General features: G+C 49.6%; 1 protein-coding gene across 1 annotated transcript in view; it reads right to left on the bottom strand.

Annotated features, from left to right (window-relative positions):
• Positions 1-351: 351 nt before the first annotated feature.
• Positions 352-27,937, bottom strand: part of LOC132565873 (signal-regulatory protein beta-1-like) — a gene marked incomplete at both ends in the record, with an annotated part of 44,253 nt that continues 16,667 nt past the window's right edge. The window contains 4 exons of the mRNA XM_060230535.1: positions 352-497; positions 1,690-1,711; positions 5,687-5,800; positions 26,123-26,464. Of these exons, the coding sequence (XP_060086518.1) occupies positions 352-497; positions 1,690-1,711; positions 5,687-5,800; positions 26,123-26,464 (624 nt within the window). The remainder of the gene's footprint in view (positions 498-1,689; positions 1,712-5,686; positions 5,801-26,122; positions 26,465-27,937) is intronic.

The raw sequence follows: 27,937 nt of genomic DNA, 5'->3' as shown, positions 1-27,937 counted from the left end.
CCGTTGTGGGAATCCAGGCCCAGGGCACCCCCCTAGTGGAATCTTTGGTCTGATCCAAAGGGGCTTTTCTTGTACGCTCATGTTTTGTTTTTAACACGGGAACGAGAGGAGTTAAAGGTCCGCGCTGGAAATGCAAGCTTTAATAGATCAATCAGCGCAATTAACTGCTGAGACCTTTAATTGCATACTTGAAAGCAAAGGTGCAAGCCGTTTCCGGAGAAGACACCCGTTGCGAGCGAGCAGGGAAGGGGTGGGGGGAAGCGAAGAACAGCCTCCATTTCAGACCTTGCTTAATGTAACACTCTCCACCCAGGCCACATGGATTTTTTTTTAAAAAAAAAAACACGTTACTCTGGTTCAGCTGGCACTGGAACAGGCTGTGCTCATCGTTCTGTGCCGCCTCCATTAACGAGCTGGCGTCGTTTAAGATCGCCGCCGAAGAACACGGGCGGATTACGAGGCGGAACCGCAGCACTTTCGGCTTTCGCCGCTTCCCTCTCGCCAAGAAAAAGCCGAACCCCCAATTAAATTCAAACACCTGAGCGAGTCAGAAGAACGTATTTCTCACACCTCTGCGATTCCTTTCAGAACTGGCGGCTCACCCCCCCCCCCCACCTTGAGCCACTGCATTTTGTATATTTGGCAGGTCTGGTTTGTTCAAAGAAGGACTGGGAAAGGCGCTTGGATGCGGGGTTGGGCGGCCGCCCAATGGGAGACTACGGGGGGAGGGGACAGAGGGAAGTGTCGTCAACGTAACAGCATGATGTCACTTCTGGGCAAACCTGGAAGTGATGTCATAGCCTCCTGACAATTTCCCCCCCCCCCTTCGTTTTCACCCTGACAGCCTACTGAATGGCGGTGGGGTTTTTGGGTGAAGGGGTCACCAGGAGAAGGTCGCCCACCTCAGCGGGAGACCCAGAAACGCTACATCCTGAACAAAGCCAGGTCTGTTATTTGCTACGTGAAATTAGCAGACGTTGTTAAGAAAGCATCCAACCGCTCCTCACATCAAAACACTTCCGCCTCGCAGACACTGTTTCCTAAATTGTTGGGTCTCACGTAAATACGCTTACCGCCATATGTGGCAAAGACTGACATTGCTAAGAACTGGAAAAGTACCATCACCCCTTCAGTTCAGCAATGGCACAATAAAATTCGGGAGCAAAATTGGCAAATAACCTCGGGAGCAATGGCAAAATTGACAGATAACCTCGAACAGGCGTGGCCAACGGTAGCTCTCCAGATGTTTTTTTGCCTACAACTCCCATCAGCCCCAGCCATCGGCCATGTTGGCTGGGGCTGATGGGAGCTGTAGGCAAAAAAACATCTGGAGAGCTACCGTTGGCCACCGCTGACCTAGAACATATTGATGGTAGAGAGATAACTTCCAACTTTGTTTCCAAATGGTTTCCCATTCTAGAGTACCTCACTGTTCAGAATGAAAGACCCACACGTATTAACGATTTAGGGTCTTTGGTAATCAATCGGGTTGTAATAATGGACTGAATATATTCGAATCACTTTTGTGAATGTCGAAGTGCATTGAATTCCTACTGATTTCTCCGTTCTGGGGCTTTTAAGCGCTGTTGATACATGGCGTTTTGATTTGTGTTTGCAATTTTTTCTTTCCTTTAAAAAAAACCCCTTAACAAAAGGTTAATTTACAAAAAAGCAGGACGGTCGGCTTACCTTACGGATGTAGAACCTTTACCTACAGAGAAAAGAAACAGGCATGAGTTTCGATGGAATCTCCCTGGACTTCTATCAACTCCTGACCTGCTACTAGGGCTTTCAAACCGCCTCTCCCCCCACAATGGGGCTGGGAGTCTCCCAGTTTTGGACGCTCTTCTCTCCCCCAAATCACCCCCTTTTATCGGCAGGAACCCAGAAATCATTGCGATGTGTCTACCAAAACCAGAAGTGATGTAGGCATGTCAGGGACATTAGGGGTGGGGTGACACTCTTGCTTTTTGGGCAAAACTCTATGATTTGAAGCGAATCTTACCATAGATCCCCAAAACCAGAGCGTCGCCTCCCAACATCCCTGACGTGCTTACGCCACTTCCGGTTTATGTAGGCACGTTACGACGCTCCTCCCCGCTCCCGGAAAATCCCTCCCCCTCCCCCGTGACGATCAGATCTGGCAATAGGGTTGCCACGCCCCAGTTCGGGGCAGGGGATCCCCCAGTATAAAGGCCCTTCTGCCGCTTCTGGGTCATCAGAAAGTGGAGGGGGAGGGAAATGTCTGCAGGGCACTCCATTATTCCCTATGGAGACTGATTCCCGTAGGGTATAATGGAGAAATGATTGGTAGGTATCTGGGGCTCGGGTCTGTTTTTTGAGACAGCAGCACTGAATTTGCAGCACAGCATCCATTACCTCTCCTCAAAATACTCGCCATGTTTCAAAAAGACTGGACCAGGGGGTCCAATTCTATGAGGCCCAAAAGAAGGTGCCCCTATCCATTATTTCCAATGAGAAGAAGGCATTGAAAAGGTGTGCCGTCCCTTTAAACGTGATTGCCAGAACTCCCTTTGGAGTTCAATCAGGCTTGTCGCAACCTTGCTCCTGGCTCCACCCCCAATGTCTCCTGGCTCCACCCCCAAAGTCCCCAGATATTTCTTGAATTGAACTTGGCAACCCTATCTGGCAACCCGGTATTTGCTACAGACACAAATTCTGCTGACCACTGGCGGTGAGAAGAGAATATTGGGATTTCCAACGGAGAGAAGTCTCCAAGAATGTTGCAAGATCTCTTTCGTGAAGGCCGCCTCTCCCCTCCATCTCCTGCTCAAAACCCCAGAAGTGGCCCAAGTTAAGGCTCAATGAACCACGTTGCTAAATAAATCACAAAGCAGCGCTCCAGGGTCCCAATGATGGGCAACCTTGGGGGGGGGGGGGAATGAAAGTGAACGAAAGAGTAGGACTGCCAAGTCCACACCCCCTTGATGCAGCCAATCCTCCTGGAGCTTACAGCAGGCCCTGTATTAAGAGCCCGGGAAACTCCAGGAGGACTGGCTACATCAGAGAGGCGTGGCCCACGGGTGGAATTCTAGCAGAAGCGCCTTTGCATATTAGGCCACGCCTCCCTGATGTAGCCAATCCTCCTGGAGCTTACAGCAGGCCCTGTACTAAGAGCCCGAGAAACTCCAGGAGGATTGGCTACATCAGAGAGGCGTGGCCCAGGGGTGGAATTCTAGCAGAAGCGCCTTTGCATATTAGGCCACGCCCCTCTGATGTAGCCAATCCTCCTGGAGCTTACAGCAGGCCCTGTACTAAGAGCCCGGGAAACTCCAGGAGGATTGGCTACATCAGAGAGGCGTGGCCCAGGGGTGGAATTCTAGCAGAAGCGCCTTTGCATATTAGGCCACGCCCCTCTGATGTAGCCAATCCTCCTGGAGCTTACAGCAGGCCCTGTACTAAGAGCCCGGGAAACTCCAGGAGGATTGGCTACATCAGAGAGGCGTGGCCCAGGGGTGGAATTCTAGCAGAAGCGCCTTTGCATATTAGGCCACGCCCCCTGATGTAGCCAATCCTCCTGGAGCTTACAGCAGGCCCTGTAGTAAGAGCCCGGGAAACTCCTGGAGGATTGGCTACATCAGGGGTGTGTGGCCCGATATGCAAAGGGGTCTCTGCAACAAAAAGAAAAGCCCTGGGCCACTTTCATTGCTGCTGTAGATGGGGGCCCTGCGACTCTCGCTTATTATGGCAACCAAAGGAGAACAGGGCAAAGGAGTCAATCCAGCTCTCAGCGCTAATCCAGCACGGACATCACCGGTGCTAGAATGCATGAGTTCCAGTTTGCTCCCATGCGGGAGTCATTTTGTAGAAAAACAGGTGGTGGAGCTCATTAGAACATGCCACCCCACCCGCCCCCCCAGCCAAAAGCAACCCGGTGCAAGAAAGGAGAGCCCCGGGTGAGCGAGGCCTGCTTGGGCTGGCTAGAGATTCAGCCAGTCTAAGCAGGTCTCGCTCGCCTGGGGCTCTCCTGGGCTGCCCCCCCCCCCGCCACAGTCAAAGCCAGCAAGCCACCCACCATCCAAAATAACATAAGAAATGGAGAAAGGGTGGCGTGGGCTTCTCCAAGGGTTAATGAGGGCTGCTGGGGGTCTGGCAAAGCCCGTGGTGGCTGGCTAGCTGGCTGCCCGCCCGCTCTCCTAATCCAGGTATTGTTATGCAGCTGCAGCTCCTATTCAATGGACAAGGTGGGTGGGGAGGAAGAGGGGGGAACCCTCCGAAAGGTTCAGGAGCTGTGCTCCTGTGAGCTCCTGCTGAATCTGAGGCCTGCTCCCAGGCTCTCTCATTCCCCAGTTCCCTTCGATCGCCACCTGCTTTTGAACCAGTTCTTCTACGTCCAGCTTCTACACTCCACGCTGGGCGACGTTCCCCCTGCCTTTGAGCAGATGCCAGGGTGCCAATCAACCCAGCAAGAGGGCAACCTGTCTTGCCCGTTCTCTAGGAATTAGGGGGAAAGGCCTCTCCACAGCTCTCTGCCATCTCTCAGGGTCGTTTGTTACAATTTCCAAACAAGTTCTATTCCCCGGCTGCCAGATTTCAATTTTGTTCTAACACTGATGAATGTTTTGGTTGATCGCAAGGACTTCTCCGCTACGATACTTATTAAAAACTGTCAGTGTTTATTCCTCTGGGAAATGAGTGATCATTGCTATCGCGTCGATAACGGGCAGACAAAGGCCCCATTCACACTCTCAGAAGGCTGCGCTTGGCGACTTGCGGCTGCCAGGAAATTCACGAGCTGGTGGGGAATCACAAGGAAGCAATGATTATCCATGAGCCTCTCTAGGCTTGCCAATTCCCACGTCCCGGCAGGGGATGTCCCGGATTGGTAGGCTCTTTCCCGCCCCCGGTCAGCTGGCCAGTGGGAGGGAAGCCCCACCCCAACAGCCTCCAAGTGCCTTCAAACCTCGGAAGGCTTAAGAAGACACCGGGAACAACTTGCTTCTAGAAAGGTGCGTGTGCCTTTAAATCTTCGAGCCTGGCTGAATGAGGGCGGGGCGAGCCTGCAGAACAACATGCCTGTTGAAAAGGGAAGGGAGGGATCCCAGAGCCTCCATTTGTTTTACGGTCCTTAAGAAGCTGTTTGCACACTGATATAGTAACCTCTGGTTTCCCTGTGTTAGTCTGGTGAACTGGGTTGAGTATAAGGCACTCAGCAACCCCCACGCTGAGTAAATTGCCCCACTGTGACCACAAAGTGTGTGCTTCAAAACCATGTTTATTTTGGCTGCTGTGTGCCTCTGTGTGTGTGTGTGTGTGTGTGTGAGAGAGAGAGAGACAGACAGACAGACAGAAAATGTGGAAGTGCAAACAGCTGCTGGGGGATGAGGAAATGAAGACTGTATTCAGGGGAATGGCACTGCTGAATTTTTATTTATTTATTTTAGGGAATGAGAGAGTCTCCTGGCTCCACCCCAAAGTCTCCTAGCTCCACCCCCAGTCTCCTGGTCCCACCTCCCAAGTCCCCAGTTATTTTCTGAGTTAGGCAACCCTAAGCCTCTCTAAGAGGTGGCTACAAGTTGTGGCAGATCTTTTTTTTCAGCCACAGTCATTGTGCAGGACTTAACGACCGGGTGCACAGGCCTCAGGGGCTGGTTGCCTCCCCAGGGCCCACCAAGTCCACAAACCAGGTTCGAATGACAACCGCACAACAACGACGATTTCGTACCTTTCCTCTGTTTGGCCCAGACGAAGTAGAGGACAGCAGCCACCAAGACAACGATGAGCACGCAAATCAGCACAAGGATATACGACAAAGGGGCGTGTTCCGTAAAGAAGTTCCCTGTCGCAGATTGGAGAGAATGTGAAAGTCACGCCTTCTATTCCACCGGAGTCACACTGGTCACAAGTTGAGTGCAGAAGACTCTGGGTTCAAACCTCTGGCCCCTATAGGGCCTTAGGCCGCAAGATCAGGTAAGACCTTTCTCGGCCTGTGATACTGGGGAGCTGTATCTTTTTGAAGTAGGCAACAATGGACTTCGCAGATGAATAGTCTGACAGTGGAGAGGCAGTTGCACTAGATTTATCTCCTCAAGACAAACCAGGTTTATGAACTATGCTACTCACTCAGTAGTTTAAAGAAGAAGAGGAGATTGGATTTATAGCCCACTCTTCGCTAACCAAAGGAGTCTCAGAGTAGCTTACAGTGGAAGAGCATCTGCTTAGTAAGAAGGAGGTCCCAGGTTCAATCCCCAGCATCTCCAACTAAAAAGAGTCCAGGCAAGTAGGTGTGAAAAACCTCAGCTTGAGATCCTGGGGAGCAGGGGAGGGACGGTGGCTCAGTGGTAGAGCATCTGCTTGGGAAGCAGAAGGTCCCAGGTTCAAACCCCGGCATCTCCAAAAAAGGGTCCAGGCAAATAGGTGTGAAAAATCTCAGCTTGAGACCCTGGAGAGCCTCTGCCAGTCTGAGAAGACAATACTGACTTTGATGGACCAAAGGTCTGATTCAGTATAAGGCAGCTACATATGTTCAGTGGTAGAGCATCTGCTTGGTAAGAAGGAGGTCCCAGGTTCAATCCCTGGCATCTCCAACTAAAAAGGGTCCAGGCAAGTAGGGGTGAAAAACCTCAGCTTGAGACCCTGGAGAGCAGGGGAGGGACGGTGGCTCAGTGGTAGAGCATCTGCTTGGTAAGCAGAAGGTCCCAGGTTCAATCCCCGGCATCTCCAACTAAAAAGGCTCCAGGCAAGTAGGCATGAAAAACCTCCGCTTGAGACCCTGGAGAGCAGGGGAGGGACGGTGGCTCAGTGGTAGAGCATCTGCTTGGGAAGCAGAAGGTCCCAGGTTCAATCCCCGGCATCTCCAACTCAAAAGGGTCCAGGCAAGTAGGCGTGAAAAACCTCAGCTTGAGACCCTGGATACCTGCTGCCAGTCTGAGTAGACAATTTTTTATTTTTATTTTTATTGTATTTATTTTATTTAATTTATATCCCACCCTCCCCGCTGGAGCAGGCTCAGGGCGGCTCACAAGGAAGACCTCTGTCTTCGCTGGATTCAACTTCAACCTATTCAAGTCTGCAAGGCCCGTATTTCTTCTGGTAGCTGGTTCCACCAGTGGGGGGCGGCGATCGAAAAGGCCCTTTCCCTGGTGACTTTCAGTTTGGCCTCTTTCGGCCCGGGGATTACCAGTAAGTTTTGAGAGCCAGATCGAAGGACCCTCTGGGGAACATATGGGGAGAGACGGTCCCTAAGGTAGACAGGACCTCGACCATATAGGGCTTTATAGGTAATAACCAGCACCTTGTAACAAATCCGGTACACTACTGGCAACCAGTGCAGTTCCCGCAGCCCCGGCTCCATGTGCTCCCACTTAGGAAACCCCAATAACAGCCTAGCCGCCGCGTTCTGCACTAGCTGCAGTTTCCGGGTTCGGCGCAGGGGCAGCCCCATGTAGAGGGCATTACAGTAGTCCAGCCTCAAGGTGACTGTTGCGTGGATCACGGTTGCCAGGTCGTCGCGATCCAGGAAGGGGACCAACTGCCTCACCCGCCTAATATGAAAAAAAGCGGATCTAGCAGTGGCTGCTATCTGGGCTTCCATTGTCAGGGCAGGCTCCAATAGTACCCCCAAGCTCTTGACCTTGTGCGCCACTTCCAGTGGCTCACCGTCAAGCATTGGTAGGGGAATTTCTCCTCCTGGACCGCCCCGACCCAGGCAAAGGACCTCTGTCTTCGCTGGATTCAACTTCAACCTATTCAAGTCTGAGCCACCGCGTCACAGCCTGCAGCGGCAGATTTAGATCCGAGACAGTGAAGATAATCCCAGCGGGCTCTGTCTAAAATCAGCTTCTCAATGCAATTATCCAAACACTCGTACTAATATCTTGCAAAAAAGTCTAATCAACACTTTCGTCGTGTAAATCCAGTTTATTTTACCACAAAGCAATCAGTCTTGGAAAAGTGTGGATCGGTCCAAATTCATACGCCATACCTTCACTATGTCCGTTCACTTTTTTAAGCGGAATATATAAATTATATGGACAGCCAGGACCGTCCCTCCCGCTAGGCAAACTAGGTGGCTGCCTAGCGGGCCGGGAAGGTGGGGGCGCAAAATTGGGCTTCCCACCCGCCTCCCGGTGCCCCAGGCAAGCACCTAGTTTGCCTTTCGCCCCTCCCCCCCCGGATACCGCCGCCCGCCCCTCCATTTCCTCTCCCCCACACCTCCTCCTCCTCCCTCCCTTCGGACCCTTTGCCAACCCAGTGTATCAATTTCAACGCCGGAACTGGCTCTAGCGCCGCGTTCCGGCTCTCTAAAGTCCCCCCCCCCAGCCGAACACTTCAGTCACAGTTAAAACCGCGCCGTGGGGCCGGGCTGCGCTCACCGTCCGTCCCTCAGGAACAGCGTCCTGAAAGGGCGACCCCCGCTGAACTCCGCCCCTCCCATCCAGGAAGTCGGGAGGGGAGGAGTCAGCTGCAGCGGGGGTCACCCTTTCAGGACGCCGTTCCTGAGGGACAGACGGTGAGCACAGCCCGGCCACGCGGTTTTAACAGCGACTGGAGTGTTTGGCCGGGGAGGGGGGGCGCTTTAGAGAGCCGGAACGCGGCGCTGAAGCCGGTTCGGGTGTTGAAATTAACACACCGGGGTGGGAAAGGGTCTGAAGGGAGGGAGGAGGCGCGGTGAGGAGGGGGAGGGGCTTGCAGCCACGGCAGGGAGGGGAAGGCGCGGGGGCTCTTGGGGGGCTCCAGGCAGCATGTCTACCTAGGGCACCATTGGGCGTCAAGCTGCCCCTGTTGACAGCAGATTAATCAATAATGTGACAGGTTATGTCCATCAGCGGCTATTAGCCATAGCATTTTATTAGAACTGTCTGGGGCAGTGATGCTCTGTATTCTTCGTGCTGGGGAGGGGGGCAAAGTGGAAGGGCTTCTAGACCCAAACCTCCTGATAGCACTTGGGTTTTTTTTTTCTTTGGCCACTGTGTGACACAGAGCGTTGGAATGGATGGGCCATTGGCCTGATCCAACATGGCTTCTCTCATGTGACACAGAGTGTTGGACTGGAGGGGCCATTGTCCTGATCCAACATGGCTTCTCTTATGTTCTTATGTGACACAGAGTGTTGGACTGGAGGGGCCATTGGCCTGATCCAACATGGCTCCTCTTATGTTCTTATGTGACACAGAGTGTTGGACTGGAGGGGCCATTGGCCTGATCCAACATGGCTTCTCTTTTGTTCTTATGTGACACAGAGTGTTGGACTGGAGGGGCCATTGGCCTGATCCAACAGGGCTTCTCTTATGTGACACAGAGTGTTGGACTGGATGGGCCATTGGCCTGATCCAACATGGCTCCTCTTATGTTCTTATGTGACACAGAGTGTTGGACTGGAGGGGCCATTGGCCTGATCCAACATGGCTTCTCTTATGTTCTTATGTGACACAGAGTGTTGGACTGGATGGGCCATTGGCCTGATCCAACATGGCTCCTCTTATGTTCTTATGTGACACAGAGTGTTGGACTGGATGGGCCATTGGCCTGATCCAACATGGCTCCTCTTATGTTCTTATGTGACACAGAGTGTTGGACTGGAGGGGCCATTGGTCTGATCCAACATGGCTTCACTTATGTGACACAGAGTGTTGGACTGGAGGGGCCATTGGTCTGATCCAACATGGCTTCTCTTATGTTCTTATGTCCAAGGAAGGAGAGCCCACCACCTCCCGAGGAAGCCTGTTCCACTGAGGAACCCCTCTAACAGTCAGGGGGTTCTTCCTAATGTTGAGCTGGAAATTCTTGATTTAATTTCAACCCGTTGATTCTGGTCCGACCTTCTGGAGCCACAGAAAACAATTCCGCGCCATCCTCTATATGACAGCCCTTCAAGGGCTTGAAGATGGTGATCGTATCACCTCTCAGCCACCTCCTCTTCAGGCTAAACATCCCCAGCTCCTTCAACCTTTCCTCGTAGGACTTGGTCTCCAGACCCCTCACCATCTTCGTCACCCTCCTCTGGACCCGTTCCAGTTTGTCTATATCCTTCTTAAAGTGTGGTGCCCAAAACTGAACACAAGACTCCGGGCGAGGTCTTACCAGAGCAGAGTAAAGTGATACCATCACTTCTTCATATGATCTGGACACTGTACTTCTGTTGATACAGCAGAGTCTGTGGCAGAGATCTTTCACATCACCTTCTGCTTTGTCCTTTTAACTGGAGCTGCCGGGGATTGAACATGAGACCTTCTGCATGCCAGGCAGATGCTCTGCCACAAAACACTGGGAACCCAGTGGGAGGGGATGGGGAGGAATCCAGCGCACCACTTCTCCCCATCTATTTTTTTAAAACAAAAGGTAAAATACACACCTGGAGTTTCCAGACGGAAACCGCAGCATCACACAGGCGCTGTCCTTAATTTGATTTCCTTTTTAAAAAGAGGAATAAACTCTTCACGGTCTCACTGAAAGCTGCGTTCTTAGGAAACGGCTTGCGCAAACTGAAAACAATTCTTACCCAATGAGGATCTCATCTCCTCCTGCCACCGTCTAACCCTCATTTTAAAAAAAATCCCTTTTAGAACCCTCATTACGCAGCTTCTTTAAGAACCGGCTCCACGGCCCCGCAGACAGCTTCTTCCCCAGGCGAAGTGAAGGAGAGCTAAGCCTCTTTGGCTGACTGACGGATTATCTCCTAGAACACCTGTCCCTATTTTGATCTCACGATGGGATTCCTGCGGATTCTGATACGTGGAGGTTGCCCCGGGATATACTTTGTTAAAACGGATACGCAATTAAAGCCGGAGAAAAGCATTCTATCGCTATCTATTCACACCTAAGGGTGTCGAAAGGCTGTTCGAGTGACTCTGGGTTTTTTTTTTTTAATGACAACCGAAGGGGCGCCCCAAATTACCAGAATCCCTCAGGGCTGAGAATTACCTGGAATAATTGAAATTCTTAAAATAACGCGTGTTACGAAAGTCACAGATAGCATTAGAAGAACAGAGCTCTGACTTCAACGCCGCCCTCTTCTTGTATACCTCTTTTCTAACTGTTGGCGTCGACTCACAATCAAATTACGTCTATGATATAAAAAAAAAAAGCCCACGGTTGAACCGGAAGTTCTGTCGCTCTCTTACATGTGTGTGCGTTAAGCACTGTCACATCACCTTGGCGTTCTGGTGACCCTATGAACAAAAGATCTCCAAAACGTCCTACTGAATCATAGAGTTGGAAGGGACCTCCAGGGTGATCTAGTCCGACCCTGTGCACAATGCAGGAAACTCACAAATATCTCTCCCTAAATTCACAGGATCTTCATTGCTGTCAGATCTAGCCATCTAGGCCATCTAGCCTCTGTTTAAAAACCTCCAAGGAAGGAGAGCCCACCACCTCCCGAGGAGGAAGCCTGTTCCACTGAGGAACCGTTCTACCTGTCAGGAATTTCTTCCTAAGGTTGAGCCGGAAACTCTTTTGATTTAATTTCAACCCATTGGTTCTAGTCCTACCTCCTGTGGCCCCAAGAAGGTAGCACCAGAACCAATTTGTTGAAATTAAATCAAAATTGTTTCCGGCTAGACATTAGGAAGAACGTCCTGACCGTTAGAGCGGTTCCTCAGTGGAACAGGCTTCCTCCTCGGGAGGTGGTGGGCTCCCCTTCCTTGGTGGTTTTTCAGTAGAGGCTGGATGGCCATCTGACAGCAATGAAGATCCTGTGAATTTAGGGGGAGGTATTTGTGAGTTTCCTGCATTGTGCAGGGGGTTGGACTAGATGACCCTGGAGGTCCCTTCCAACTCTATAATTCTAGCAGAGGTCCATCAGTGGCTATTAGCCACAGTGTGTATATATACACAGAGAGTTGGACTGGATGAGCCATTGGCCTGATACAACATGGCTTCTCTTATGTTCTTATGTGACACAGAGTGTTGAACTGGATGGGCCATTGGCCTGATCCAACATGGCTTCTCTTATGTTCTTATGTGACACAGAGTGTTGAACTGGATGGGCCATTGGCCTGATCCAACATGGCTTCTCTTATGTTCTTATGTGACACAGAGTGTTGGACTGGATGGGCCTTTGGCCTGATCCAACATGGCTTCTCTCATGTTCTTATGTGACACAGAGTGTTGGACTGGATGGGCCTTTGGCCTGATCCAACATGGCTTCTCTCATGTTCTTATGTGACACAGAGTGTTGGACTGGATGGGCCTTTGGCCTGATCCAACATGGCTTCTCTCATGTTCTTATGTGACACAGAGTGTTGGACTGGATGGGCCTTTGGCCTGATCCAACATGGCTTCTCTTATGTTCTTATGTGACACAGAGTGTTGAACTGGATGGGCCATTGGCCTGATCCAACATGGCTTCTCTTATGTTCTTATGTGACACAGAGTGTTGGACTGGATGGGCCTTTGGCCTGATCCAACATGGCTTCTCTCATGTTCTTATGTGACACAGAGTGTTGAACTGGATGGGCCATTGGCCTGATCCAACATGGCTTCTCTTATGTTCTTATGTGACACAGAGTGTTGAACTGGATGGGCCATTGGCCTGATCCAACATGGCTTCTCTTATGTTCTTATGTGACACAGAGTGTTGGACTGGATGGGCCTTTGGCCTGATCCAACATGGCTTCTCTCATGTTCTTATGTGACACAGAGTGTTGAACTGGATGGGCCATTGGCCTGATCCAACATGGCTTCTCTTATGTTCTTATGTGACACAGAGGGCGTTTTCGCACTAACCTTAATCGGTAGCGACGCCCCTCTTCACTGCGCAGGATCTGCGTGGATTTTGCACTAATTGCCGCGGAGCACCCGGAAGAGCCAGAAAGTCCCGCGGCTTTTGCGGCGCAAATGGAAACTGGTTTTTGGCGGTTTCCGTTTGCGCTGCAAAAGCCGTGGGACTTTCTGGCTCTTCCGGGTGCTCCGCGGCAATTAGTGCGAAATCCACGCAGATCCTGCGCAGTGAAGAGGGGCGTCGCTACCGATTAAGGTCAGTGCGAAAACGCCAGAGTGTTGGACTGGATGGGCCTTTGGCCTGATCCAACATGGCTTCTCATGTTCTTATAATTCAATGATTCAATAGGATATTTTGGAGGTCTTTTGTTCACAGGTAACAGGTTCATTGGTAACACATGTTGCTCAGATCTTAAAACTGAGGACAACACAGGGCCAGTCCTAGACTGCCTGGCATCGAAGGCAAGGCTTACGTCTCCTCCCCGTACAGCTAACATCACTGAGTCACATGGGGGGCAACCAATCCATTGCCCCAAGAAGGCAGGTGCCTTAGGCAATTGCTTAGTTTGCCTAGCGACAGGGCTGCTCCTTCAGCCACGGCTTCCTTGACGGAGTGATGGAGAAAGGTACCGACTGGATATTAGGAAGGGGTTTTTTTTACAGTCAGAGTCGTTCAGGGGTGGGACCAGCTGCCTAGGAAGGTGGCGAGCTCCCCTTCATTGGCAGTCTTCAAAACGTGGCTGGATGCAGTGCCGGATTAAACCCTGTGGAAGTCCCCAGGCAGTCGAAATCTTGAGGGGGGGCCTCACAGCTTATCTCAGTGTCTGAGCACCTGCCCCACGGCCCATGATTTCCACTGCAGCCTTCAGGCACCTTCTTAAAAGCCCCTGTCACAACTCGGGGGGGGGGGGTCTTACCAAATTGCTGGCACCACTCTGGGTTAAGGGTTCCCCTTGAGAAGGCCCAGAGTCCCCTCCCAAGCCCTTTAAGCCTCCCTTAGCTAGGCCAAATATTGGGCGTGGGGACCAGGCAGAGGGAACAAAAACAAAAAAGGTTTATTCCAGTGCAATATAAATTAACAAGGGGAATGAGCCAGTAAAAGGGTAAAGGGAAAATAAACAAATGCCTTAACTCGTCTATCTTACTGTCCCTACTCTTACCATCACTTACCCCCTTGGGTAAGGGGTCTCTGCCCTGCTTCCAGCTCTCAAGGCTGCAGCCTGCTTCCAGCTAAGCCTTCCAGGGAAAAGAACACCCCCTTCCTGGGCTTGGTCTTTATATATTGTCTTCCCAGGCTCCACCCCTCTCTGGGCCTGTTTCCCTCCAAAGCCCTCGCTACCCAATCAGAGGGACATAAGAACATAAGAACATAAGAGAAGCCATGTTGGATCAGGCCAACGGCCCATCAAGTCCAACACTCTGTGTCACACAGTGGCAAAAAATGTTATATACACACATACACTGTGGCTAATAGCCACTGATGGACCTGTGCTCCATATTTTTATCTAAACCCCTCTTGAAGGTGGCTATACTTGTGGCCGCCACCACCTCCTGTGGCAGTGAATTCCACATGTTAATCACCCTTTGGGTGAAGAAGTACTTCCTTTTATCCGTTTTAACCTGTCTGCTCAGCAATTTCATCGAATGCCCACGAGTTCTTGTATTGTGAGAAAGGGAGAAAAGTACTTCTTTCTCTACTTTCTCCATTCCATGCATTATCTTGTAAACCTCTATCATGTCACCCCGCAGTCGACGTTTCTCCAAGCTAAAGAGTCCCAAGCGTTTCAACCTTTCTTCATAGGGAAAGTGCTCCAGCCCTTTAATCATTCTAGTTGCCCTTCTCTGCACCTTCTCTAAAGCTATAATATCCTTTTTGAGGTGCGGCGACCAGAACTGCACACAGTACTCCAAATGAGACCGCACCATCGATTTATACAGGGGCATTATGATACTGGCTGATTTGTTTTCAATTCCCTTCCTAATAATTCCCACCATGGCATTGGCCTTTTTTATTGCAAACGCACACTGTCTTGACACTTTCAGTGAGTTATCTATCATGACCCCAAGATCTCTCTCTTGATCAGTCTCTGCCAGTTCACACCCCATCAACTTGTATTTGTAGCTGGGATTCTTAGCCCCAATGTGCATTACTTTGCACTTGGCCACATTGAACCGCATCTGCCACGTTGACGCCCACTCACCCAGCCTCAACAGATCCCTTTGGAGTTCCTCACAATCCTCTCTGGTTCTCACCACCCTGAACAATTTAGTGTCATCCGCAAACTTGGCCACTTCACTGCTCACTCCCAACTCTAAATCATTTATGAACAAGTTAAAGAGCATGGGACCCAGTACCGAGCCCTGTGGCACCCCACTGCTTACCGTCCTCCACTGCGAAGACTGCCCATTTATACTCACTCTCTGCTTCCTATTACTCAGCCAGTTTTTGATCCACAAGAGGACCTGTCCTTTTACTCCATGATTCTCAAGCTTTCTAAGGAGCCTTTGATGAGGAACTTTATCAAAAGCTTTCTGGAAGTCAAGGTAAACAACATCTATCGGGTCTCCTTTGTCCACATGTTTGTTCACCCCCTCAAAGAAATGCAACAGGTTAGTGAGGCAAGATCTTCCCTTGCAGAACCCATGCTGAGTCTTCCTCAATAACCCGTGTTCATCAATGTGCCTACTCATTCTGTCCTTGATAATGGTTTCTACCAACTTTCCCGGTATTGAAGTCAGACTGACTGGCCTGTAATTTCCCGGATCTCCTCTGGAACCTTTTTTAAAGATGGGGGTGACATTTGCTACCTTCCAGTCCTCAGGAATGGAGGCAGATTTCAATGAAAGATTACAGATTTTTGTTAGAAGATCCACAAGTTCAACTCGGATGTATGCCATCCGGACCCAGTGACTTATTAGTTTTTAATTTGTCTATCAGTTGTAGGACCTCCTCATTTGTCACCTCAATCTGACTCAGGTCTTTCAACACCCCTTCCAAAATTAGTGGTTCTGGGGCGGGCAAAAAGTTCTCGTCTTCTACAGTGAAGACGGAGGGAAAAAATTCATTTAGCTTCTCAGCCATTTCCCTATCCTCCTTCAGTAATCCTTTTACCCCATGGTCATCCAAGGGCCCCACTACCTCCCTGGCTGGTTTCCTACTTCTAATATATTTGAAGAAAGTTTTATTGTTGGTCTTTATGTTTTTTGCAATATGCTCCTCATAGTCCCTTTTTGCCTGCCTGATCACAGTCTTGCATTTGATTTGCCACAGCCTGTGTTCCCTTTTACTAATCTCACTTGGACTGGTTTTCCACCGCTTAAAGGAGTCCTTCTTACCTTTTACAGCTTCCATTACTTTGTTTGTTAACCACGCAGGCCTTTTCTTATGCCTGTTTGTGCCTTTCCTAACTTGTGGTATGTATTTTATCTGAGCTTCTAGGATTATAGTTTTAAATAGCGTCCAAGCTTCCCCAAGGGTTTTGACCGTCTGTACCTTTCCTTTCAGTTTCTTCCTCACATGCCTCCTCATCTCAGTGTATTTACCCCTTTTAAAGTTAAACGTGGTTGTGGTGGTCTTTTTGGACAACTCCCTATTTATACAAACGGTGAAATCAATAACATTATGGTCACTGCTCCCAAGCGGCGCAATCACTTTTACATCTCTCACCAAGTCTTGGGCATTACTTAGGACCAAATCCAGGATCGCCCCACCCCTGGTAGGTTCTGAGACCATCTGCTCCATAGCACAGTCATTGAGAGCATCAAGAAACTCAATCTCTTTCTCTCGACCAGAACACATATTGACCCAATCAATCTGCGGGTAGTTAAAATCACCTATTACAACACAGTTTTTACGTTTAGCCGCTATCTTTAAGCCTTCCATCATATTATAATCGTCCTCTCTCTTTTGATTTGGTGGGCGATAACAAACTCCCATAGTTAAATTTCCTTTTGGGCCCTCTATTTCAACCCAAAGCATTTCTAAAAGTGAATCTAATTCTCTGATCTCAGCCTTACTGGACCGTATATCCTCTCTGACATACAGAGCCACCCCACCTCCAACCCTTCCCTCCCTATCCTTCCGATATAGCTTATATCCAGGAATCACCGTGTCCCACTGATTCTCCTCATTCCACCAAGTTTCTGAAATTCCCACAATGTCTATGTTTTCTCCCAACACTAAACATTCCAATTCACCAATTTTACTTTGAACACTTCTAGCATTTGCATACAAACATCTATAATTTCCCAGGCGAGCTAGGCCCGCCACCTTCCTCCTGCCGCCTCGAGACACTGGCAGACAGTCCATATTGTTTGTCACCTTCACAGTGGACAACTCCGGTCCGTTACCCGGTAGAAAAATAGTAGCTAACCCTTCATCTCTTTGAGACGAGTCCTCCCGAACCAGAGACATTTCATCTCCTGTCGGCTTTCCCCCAAGATTTAGTTTAAAAACTGCTCTGCCACCTTTTTGATTTTAAGCGCCAGCAGCCTGGTTCCATCCGGGGACAAGTGGAGACCGTCTCTTTTGTACAGCTCCCGCTTGTTCCAGAAAGCATCCCAGTGCCTAACAAACTTAAACCCTTCCTCCTTACACCATCGTCTCATCCACACATTGAGACTTCTAATTTGTGCCTGCCTCTCCTGCCCTGCACGTGGAACAGGTAGCACTTCCGAGAAGGCTACCTTGGAGGTCCTGGCCTTAAGTCTCCTGCCTAGCAGCCTAAATTTTTCCTCCAGGACCTCACGACTACATTTCCCCACATCGTTGGTGCCAACATGCACCACGACCACAGGCTCCTCCCCAGCACTGTCTATCAGTCTATCTACTACACGCGTAATGTCCGCTACCTTCGCACCAGGCAGGCAAGTCACCATACGGTCAGTACGCGGTTTCGCCACCCGGCTGTCTACTTGCCTAATGATCGAATCACCAACTACCAATACCCCCCCTCTCCCCCTGCTCAGGGATGGTTCCTTGGCGCGAAAGGATTCCTGCTCACCAACCGAAGAAGAGGTCCCTTCTGAGGGCGCATTCCCCTTATCCTCAGCACGGTGCCCTGTTCCCTCTCGACCCTCACGCTCTCTGGCAGCAACGGGGCTGCTACGTTCAGAGCGGGGCTCATCTAATACGCCCCCGAGAGTCTTCCCCAAGTGCCTAACTGACCGTCTCTGCTTCTCCAGGGCAGTCACCTCGGCCTCAAGGGTACGAACTCGTTCCCTGAGGACCAGGAGCTCCTTGCATCGAGCACACACCCAAGACTTCTGTCCTTTGGGCAGATAGTCATACATGTGACACTCAGTGCAAAACACTGGAAAGCCCCCAACCCCCTGCTGGCATTCTATCTTCATTGTATATATATATATATATATTAAAATATACAGTCCTCTTTAAATGCTGTTTAAGTGGCTCCCCTTCTGGCGGGCCAACTTACCTTACCTCAACTTACCTTATTGGGAACTTATTTGGAGAACAAGGAAGGCAGGGATCTGGGTTCCTGCTCCTTAGGGAGCCCCTAGGCCAAGAGCCCTTTAGCTCTCGCCCTTCGGCTCGCGCCAAAGGCTCGCGCCTTTGGCAAGGCGCAGCTTAAAATGCAAAGAGGTGGAGCAGAGGCACTCCTCAGCAATCACTCTCAATCAGCAGCAATCACTCTCAATCTCTTTCACCCTTAAGGCAGTCAACCAAACAAAGAGCAGTCAACCAAACAAAGAGCAGTTCCCTAGCTATCACACCTTAGAATTTTAGGCAGCCCCACAAACCTTAGAATGTAGTCCTTCAAAACTCAGAAATTCTCAGCAATTTCTCCAGCTGTCTCAGCTATCAGAGCTGCTCTGCTCTGCTCCTCTCAGACCTCTGTGAGATGTGCTCAGCCTTTGGCAAGGCGCAGCTTAAAGGACAGGGGGGATCATGGGAGATGTAGGCTTTCCCCAGTAACTCCTAAGCAGGCTTCCCTGGGACCTGCAGGCCCCGCTAGGCCCAGGATCATGACAGCCCCTTTGACTAAGCTGCGGGGGAGAGGCAGAGAGAGGCAAACTTGGCGACGATGCCAGCAGCAGCCGCGCCACGCAAGCTGGGCAAAGAGCAGCTCAGTTGCTGGCCGAACGTGCAGGCTGGGAGGGCTGGGAGCAGGGGGAATAATGGGGGGGTGGAGCTGGCCCAGGGCCCCTAAAGGCATGGAGGCCCATAGGCCAGTGCTTATGCAGTGGAGCACGGTAAGCAGTGGGGTGCTGCAGGGCTCAGTACTGGGTCCCATGCTCTTTAACTTGTTCATAAATGATTTGGAGTTGGGAGTGAGCAATGAAGTGGCCAAGTTTGCAGATGACACTAAATTGTTCAGGGTAGTGAGAACCAGAGAGGATTGTGAGGCACTCCAAAGGGATCTGTTGAGGCTGGGTGAGTGGGCGTCAACGTGGCAGATGAGGTTCAGTGTGGCCAAGTGCAAAGTAATGCGCATTGGGGCCAAGAATCCCAGCTACAAATACAAGTTGATGGGGTGTGAACTGGTAGAGACTGACCAAGAGAGAGATCTTGGGGTCATGGTAGAGAACTCACTGAAAATATCAAGACAGTGTTCGATTGCAATAAAAAAGGCCAACACCATGCTGGGAATTATTAGGAAGGGAATTGAAAGCAAATCAGCCAGTATCATAATGCCCCTGTATAAATCGATGGTGCGGTCTCATTTGGAATTCTGTGTGCAATTCTGTTCACCGCACCTCAAAAAGGATATCATAGCACTGGAAAAAGTGCAGAAAAGGGCAACTAGAATGATTAAAGGGTTGGAACACTTTCCCTATGAAGAAAGGTTAAAACGCTTGGGGCTCTTTAGCTTGGAGAAACGTCGACTGCGGGGTGACATGAGAGAGGTTTACAAGATTATGCATGGGATGGAGAAGGTAGAGAAAGAAGTCCTTTTCTCCATTTCTCACAATACAAGAACTCGTGGGCATTCAATGAAATTGCTGAGCAGTCGGGTTAGAACGGATAAAAGGAGGTACCTCTTCACCCAAAGGGTGATTAACATGTGGAATTCACTGCCACAGGAGGTGGTAGCAGCTACAAGCATAGCCAGCTTCAAGAGGGGGTTAGATAAAAATATGGAGCAGAGGTCCATCAGTGGCTAATAGCCACAGTGTGTATATATATGTGTGTGTGTGTGTGTATATATATATATGTATAATTTTTTTGGCCATTGTGTGACACAGAGAGTTGGACTGGATGGGCCATTGGCGTGATCCAACATGGCTTCTGTTATGTCCTTATGTACTTTGCCTAATTGTTAATCCGGCTCTGGCTGATTATTCGTTGGAGATGCTTGAGGCTGATCCTGCATGGATGGAACAGGGGGTTGGACTAGATGGTCCGTATGGCCCCTTCCAACTCTAGCATTCTAGGATTCATAAAGGGGGTCACATGTGAACTCTATTATTGGAGATGGCAAACTTGTCGAGACTTATTACTTATTATCAAATAACAGGAGTGGGGAACCTCCATCCCAAGGGCCGTACTTGGTGTGGCCCTCGGAGATTGCTGGACGGATACATGGATTGGCAGGTGGCAGCCTCCCTGGGGCCTGGCTAGGCAGCAAGGATCGTGGGGCCCAGCCGCGCTGTGCAGCAGCCTCCCCAGGGCCAGGCAGGGATCACAGGGCCCAGACGTACTGTGCGGCAGCCTCCCTGGGGCCTGGCTGGCCGGCCAGAATTGCTGCAGGGCCTGGAAAAGTTACTGTCCCAGTTCAGTTTGCACTTGATTATCCCAGAGGGTGTGGCCTAATATGCTAATGAGTGTGTGACGTAATATACTAATATTAGGGGATGTGGTCTAATATGCTACTGAGTTCCTGCCGGGCTTTTTCTACAAAAAAGCCCTAGACCTATGCATTTGCCTAGGGTGGCAGGCCAGGTGTGTGTGTGTTTTTGCCAGATTAGGCTCTCCCCACATGACTTCAAATAGAAAAAATTATTTGCATTGATTTTGCTGGCCCGAATCATTCTCCCTCGGCGGAGCACTGTTTTTTAAGTTGATAATTTTTTATGGCCCGCGAATGATGTTATAAATATCCATATGGCCCTTGGAAGAAAAAAGGTTCCCCAGCCCTGTCGTATAAAGTGATTTCTAGATGGTACCGAACCCCTGCTCAGCTCTCGCACTCAATCCCTGACCTGCCCCCGCATTGTTGGAAAGGTTGTGGTTCTGGGGCAACCTTTTTTCATGCTTGGTGGTCTTGCCCCGTGATTCCCATTTTTTGGAAACAGGTGATTAAGGAAATTTTCAAGATCACAGGTCTTAAGATTCCATTTTCTCCAACTTTGGTTCTTCTAAATCTATGGGAATCTGGTTCTGCCTCAAAACAAGATGGAGAGCTTATAATGACTTTACTTACAGCAGCTAAAGCGGTCATCGCTTGTAAATGGAAAGATGCGCATTCTCCTAATATTCAGGCTTGGTATCTCAAAGTTTGGGATTATTTTACTATTGATAATAATAATAAGAAGAAGATATTGGATTTATATCCCGCCCTCCACTCCGAAGAGTCTCAGAGCGGCTCACAATCTCCTTTCCCTTCCTCCCCCATGACAGACACCCTGTGAGATAGATGAAGATATTAGATTTATATCCCGCCCTCCACTCCGAAGAGTCTCAGAGCGGCTCACAATCTCCTTTCCCTTCCTCCCTCACAACAGACACCCTGTGAGGTGGATGAAGATATTGGATTTATATCCCACCCTCCACTCCGAAGAGTCTCAGAGCGGCTCACAATCTCCTTTACCTTCCTCCCTCACAACAGACACCCTGTGAGGTAGATGAAGATATTGGATTTATATCCCACCCTCCACTCCGAAGAGTCTCAGAGCGGCTCACAATCTCCTTTACCTTCCTCCCCCAAAACAAACACCCTGTGAGGTAGATGAAGATATTGGATTTATATCCCACCCTCCACCCCGAAGAGTCTCAGAGCGGCTCACAATCTCCTTTACCTTCCTCCCCCACAACAGTCACCCTGTGAGGTGGGTGGGGCTGAGAGAGCTCTCACAGCAGCTGCTCTTTCAAGGACAACCTCTGCCAGAGCTATGACTGACCCAAGGCCATTCCAGCAGGTGCAAGTGGAGGAGTGGGGAATCAAACCCGGTTCTTCCAGATAAGAGTCCGCACACTTAACCACTACACCAAACTGGCTCTCAGGCTTGGTATTCAGGCTTGGTATCTCAAAGCTTGGGATTATTTTACTATTGATAAGATCACAGACGAGGCGCAGTCACGCGCCATTACACCTCAATGTAAGTCTGTAATGGAAAAGCGGTCGCCTTTTTTAAGAATTCATTTCGCCAACTATTTAACTCAGATTTAATTTTTTTGTGTTATTATCTACGCGTGGCATTGAAGTTGCACCGTACCTTGAAGCTGTCTGATTTTATGCCAGCTGTTTGAATTTTCAATAAAAACAATTTTGAGATTAAAAAAGAGAGACTTGTTACTTTTGTCTACTCCTGGTCTGCCTCTGGAAGCCAATATCTCACCGTTAAGAAACTGCTAGGGCTCCGACGGATGCCTGAGGCGAGGTGGGATATCAATCAGAGATCTTCTGTATAAAACGCGTCCCCCTCTCCTAATTCTGACGCTCTTCCTTTGAGATCTGCATGATCTTAACAAGTACTCAAAAATTACCCCGTCGTGATATTCTCTTTCAAGCAGCTGGAATATTGACTTTTGAAAACACGGATACATGTTACAATCTGCAGGCTTTCGATGTGGCATGATCTGAAATCTCTTTCTGTCTTTTCACGGCCTTAATATCCCAATAGTTTATGAAAGTTTCGTCTAACTGCGGGATTGCGGTAGTGAACCAAACAAAAGAAGCGAACGTACAAGAGATACAAAGAAACCATCGATATCTCCCCGCCGTTTGATACCATATATCGGATAAGGATTATTTACAGGAAAAACAAAATCTCATCGGAAACCCCGATATACAAATTTTCTACTTCTGGCACTTTAAGAGAAAGATTCCATAGTGTGCTCTTGCCCCCTCAGCCTGCCTCTCTCTTTTACCAAGAAAACACATGAGAAGGAGAAATAATTGCAGCACAAAACACTTGTCAACCAAAGCCTGTTAAGAAATGCACACGATTGTTTTTCTTTAACGTTCCCTAAATAGTTTCCAGTATCTCTTTCTGTGAATTACCAGAATACATGGCACATCCATTCAAAGTATCAAACAACGCTGCATCCAAATCGCCTATTTGATTTCCAAAATCTTTATCAACCTCTGTGGTCTGGAACAAAATGTCTCGAAGGAGAAGATGATGATACTGGATTTATATCCCGCCCCATACTCTGAAACTCAGAGTCTCAGAGCGGTCACAATCTCCTTTACCTTCTCCCTCACCACAGCAGACACGCTGTGAAGTGGATGGGGCTGAGAGAGCTCTGACAGATGCTGCCCTTTCAATGACAGCTCCTAAGAGAGCTATGGCTGACCCAAGGCCATTCCAGCAGGTGCAAGCGGAGGAGTGGGGAATCAAACCCGGTTCTCCCAGGGAAGAGTCTGAACACTTAACCACTACACCAAACTGGCTCTTTGCCATGTGCTAAGAAACGGGTTCCAAGATGCACTCACAAACGCATGAAGCTGCCTTTATACTGAATCCGACCACTGGTCCATCAAGGTCAGTATTGTCTACTCCAGTGGTGTCAAACATACGGCCCAGGGGCTGAATGAGGCCCCCAGAGGGCTCCTATCAGGCCCCTGAGCAACTGGCTGTCATCTGCTTCCTCTCTCTTGCTCCCTTCTGCATAACAGTTTGCTTTGCCAAGCTGGCTCAATCACACAGGAGCTACAGAGCCAAGCCTCTCTTTTCTCCATTGTCTGAAGCTCCTCCGTTGGGGAGGAAGGGGGGGGAGGCGGAGCTTGCTTTGCCAGGCTCTCTCAATTGCACAGCAGTACTACTGAGCCAAGCCTCTCTTCCTTCGATTGGCTGAGGCTCCTCCCCCTCCTGGTCCCCTGAGGAAGGAAGGAAAGAGCCAGAGCTTCCTTTGCCCGGTTCCCTGGATTCCGCTGAAGAAATACAAAGAAAGCATCTTTAAGACCAATGAACACTAATGCTATAAGCATGTTTTATTTTTAATTGTGTTTGTTGGTGTCCTTTATAAAGTTTCCACCTTGGCTACCTTATCTTGAATAGGAACACACACGACATGGCCTGGCCCAACAAGGTCTCATTTATGTCCGATCCGGCCCACATAACAAATGAGTTTGACACCCCTGGACTGGCAGTGGTCCTGCAGGGTCTCAGGCTGAGGTCTTTCATATCACCTCCTACCTGATCTTTTAAACCGGAGATGCCAGGGACTGAACCTGGAACCTTCTGCATGCCAGGCAGATGCTCTACCACCGAGCCATGGCCCCGCTCATAGGCCTTCCATGGTGGCGGAATAATGCTAAGGAGGTTTTGTGAAGAGTTTCTCATAGAATCATAGAGTTGGAAGGGACCTCTAGGGTCATCTAGCCCAACCCCCTGCACAATGCAGGAAGTTCACAAATCCCTCCCCCTAAATTCACATTCGCACTGCTCTCAGATGGCCATCTAGCCTCTGTTGAAAACCCTCCACGTTAAATTAGTATACATTGGATATCTGAGTGTGTGTGAATTGTAACACGTATATTTCAACTGTTTGTGCCAATGTTGAAATTTTGCTCTGAACATAAGAGAAGACATGTTGGATCAGGCCAATGGCCCATCCAGTCCAACACTCTGTGTCACAGAAGAACATAAGAGAAGCCATGTTGGATCAGGTCAATGGCTCATCCAGTCCAACACTCTGTGTCACAGAAGAACATAAGAGAAGCCATGTTGGATCAGGTCAATGGCCCATCCAGTCCAACACTCTGTGTCACAGAAGAACATAAGAGAAGCCATGTTGGATCAGGTCAGTGGCCCATCCAGTCCAACACTCTGTGTCACAGAAGAACATAAGAGAAGTCATGTTGGATCAGGCCAATGGCCCATCCAGTCCAACACTCTGTGTCACATAAGAACATAAGAGAAGCCCTGTTGGATCAGGACAATGGCCCATCCAGTCCAACACTCTGTGTCACACAGTGGCCACAAAAAACGAAAACCCCCCCAAAACCCAAGTGCCATCAGGAGGTCCACAAGTGGGGCTAGAAGCCCTCCCACTGTGCTGCCCCACAAGCACCAAGAACACAGAGCATCACTTGCCCCAGACAGAGAGCTCCAATAATAAGTTTTGGCTAATAGCCACTGATGAACCTCTGCTCCATATGTTTATACATTCCCCTCTTGAAGCTGGCTATGCTTGTAGCTGCCACCACCTGAACACAAGACTCCAGCTGAGGTCTTACCAGAGCAGAGCAAAGCGATACCATCACTTCATGTGATCTGGACACTATACTTCTGTTGATACAGCCCCAAATTGCATTTGCCTTTTTAGCCACCACATCACACTGTTGACTCATGTTCAGCGAATGATCCACTAAGACCCCTAGTTCCTTTTTTGCACACACTACTGCTAAGAAGTCTCCCTCTTGCGAAACTGGGTCAAGCTGCAGATGCTCCCAAATGCTCATGAGATGCCCTCTAGCAGGAGTCTGCAACACGGGGCCAATGGGTGCTGAGGTGCCCTCTGGCAACTTTCCCGGCACTGCCAGGTGTTTTTAGGAAGTGGGTGGGGCCAGGTAGGGCTTTTGCCCAGCAAAGCTTTTGACTGGCCACTGGAGATTTGATTGGCTATGCAGACTTATTAAAAATGTTGCTTTGGCAATAACTGCCACAACAGCCAAGTATCTATCCTATGTTACTGAAGTTAAGCTGTGAAAGCTGTTTTGTAGCTGGTTCTGCCTCCAGTGGCAGCCATTTTGTAGCTGGTTCTGCCTCCAGTGGTGGCCATTTAGTGGCAGCCATTTTGTAGCTGGTTCTGCCTCCAGTGGCGGCCATTTAGTGGCAGCCATTTTGTAGCTGGTTCTGCCTCCAGTGGTGGCCATTTAGTGGCAGCCATTTTGCAGCTGGTTCTGCCTTCAGTGGCGGCCATTTTGTGACAGCCATTCTGTTGTTGTTTTGTCAGAATTTTAAAAGTGCCCACAGGCTCAAAAGGGCTAGGGACCCCTGGGAGAACATATGAAGCTGCCTTAGACTGAATCAGACCCTCGGTCCATCAAAGTCAGTATTGTCTACTCAGACTGGCAGCGGCTCTCCAGGGTCTCAAGTTGACGTTTTTCACGCCTACTTGCCTGGACCCTTTTTAGTTGGGAGATGCCAGGGATTGAACCTGGGATCTTCTGCTTACCAAGGAGATGCTCTACCACTGAGCCACCGTCCCTCCCCGCAAGCGTGAGGCTTGCTACCTAGCATTTAAGGACATCAAACTAGAAACAGAAAAGGGTACCCAAAAGCCTGATGAGTGACTGGATGAACCCACCTTTATCTGCTGAAGAGAAATCTCCCTTTCCTTCTTTGTGTATTTTCAGCGTCACGTTTAGATGATCTGAGGTCTGGGAATTGCGCACAGCATAGCAGGTGAATATGGAGTGGTTCCTCTGCTCTGTTGCGTTCACCTCCAGGGAACTCTTCACGGAGAACGTCCCATCCGATTCCTGAGTCATGGGCTCAGGTGTTCCGAGATCTGTCTCACTGCCGTTCTCCCTCCACACCAGGCTTGTGTCGTTGGGATAAAACCCTTTTGCACTGCAGGTGATGGTCACTTGCTGGTTCACAGTGGCGTCGACTTGGGGGCCGAGGTCCGTGGACATCTTGGGGGCGACTGGGTGAAGGGAACCAGAAAAAAACCACATCAAGAAAACGAAGTTCCTGTTCGGGAAGACCTCGAGGGATTGTGGTGAAGATAAAATTTGGGAGGGGAGGACTGTGGATGCTCCCCAGACCTCCATGGAGGAAGACGGGGATAAAAATTCGGTTCAATGTTTCATTCTTGCCCTCCCACCTTCCCAGTTTATTTTTAATTATATCTTTCAGGGCTTTTTTTGTGGGAAAGGCCCAGCAGGAACTCATCTGCATACTAGGTCACACACCCCTGACATCACTGTTGTTTCACACAGAGCTTTTTTGGTGGGAAAAGCCCAGCAGGGACTCATTTGCATATTAGGCCACACCCCCTGACAGCACCATTGTTTCACACAGGGCTTTTTTTGTGGGGAAAGCCCAGCAGGAACTCATTTGCATATTAGGTCACCCCCCCTGACATCGCCGTTGTTTCACACAGGGCTTTTTTGTGGGTAAAGCCCAGCAGGGACTCATTTGCATATTAGGCCACACCCCCCTGACATCACCATTGTCTCACACAGGGCTTTTTAATGTTGAAAGCCCAGCAGGAACTCATTTGCATATTAGGCCACACCCCCTGACATCACCGTCGTTTCACACAGGGCTTTTTGGGTGGGAAAAGCCCAGCAGGAACTCATTTGCATATTAGGCCACACCCCCTGACACCACCACTGTTTCACACAGGGCTTTTTTGTGGGGAAAGCCCAGCAGGGACTCATTTGCATATTAGGCCACACCCCCTGATGCCAAGCCAGCCGGGATTGTGCTCCTGCTCAAAAAAAGCCTTGATATTTCTTCTTCCCTGCACTTAGGCTTCATCTGTGTGAGTGTCTCTATCTCCTGCAGAACAGCCATTTTGTGTCTGGCTCCTCCTCCTGCAGCAGCCATTTTGTTGCTGGACCCACACTAGCCTGTGTCAGCATTCTGTAGATGCCCGCAGGTTCTGATTAGTTGGGGAGCCCTGCTTCATGGCATCCTACTCCACCGAGGTCCCAACCCTCTACAAATCCCTCCCTCCCCAAATCGCCAACGATTTCCCAAGTCAGAGTTGGCAAATCTCTCATGCGTTGTTTTTCGTCCTGAATGCTATTTCTGAGACAGGCATGGTTTTGGGAAGTACACGCTGCTCTAGCAACAAACCTAAGTCACACCTCAGAACAGGGGCAACACAGCATAGAGCAGAAAAAACCAACTGTGTACAAAACACGCAATATATGTAAAGTCTCTCTTCTTTGTCTCTGTTTGTTTCCAATGATACCAAATACACAATATACAAAAATATCTCACAAACTGGCTCTGTAAGCCCTATAAGGTCTTGGAGGATTGGATACATTAGAAGAAGAAGAAGATATTGAATTTATATCCCACCCTCCACTCCGAAGAGTCTCAGAGTGGTTCACAATCTCCTTTCCCTTCCTCCCCCACAACAGATACCCTGTGAGGTGGGTGGAGC

This window comes from Heteronotia binoei, unplaced genomic scaffold, assembly GCF_032191835.1.
Source record: "Heteronotia binoei isolate CCM8104 ecotype False Entrance Well unplaced genomic scaffold, APGP_CSIRO_Hbin_v1 ptg001786l, whole genome shotgun sequence".
NCBI classification, from domain to species: Eukaryota; Metazoa; Chordata; class Lepidosauria; order Squamata; family Gekkonidae; genus Heteronotia; species Heteronotia binoei.
The sequence above is the reverse complement of the archived record's forward strand: the minus strand, read 5'-3'. Positions and strand labels throughout refer to the sequence as shown.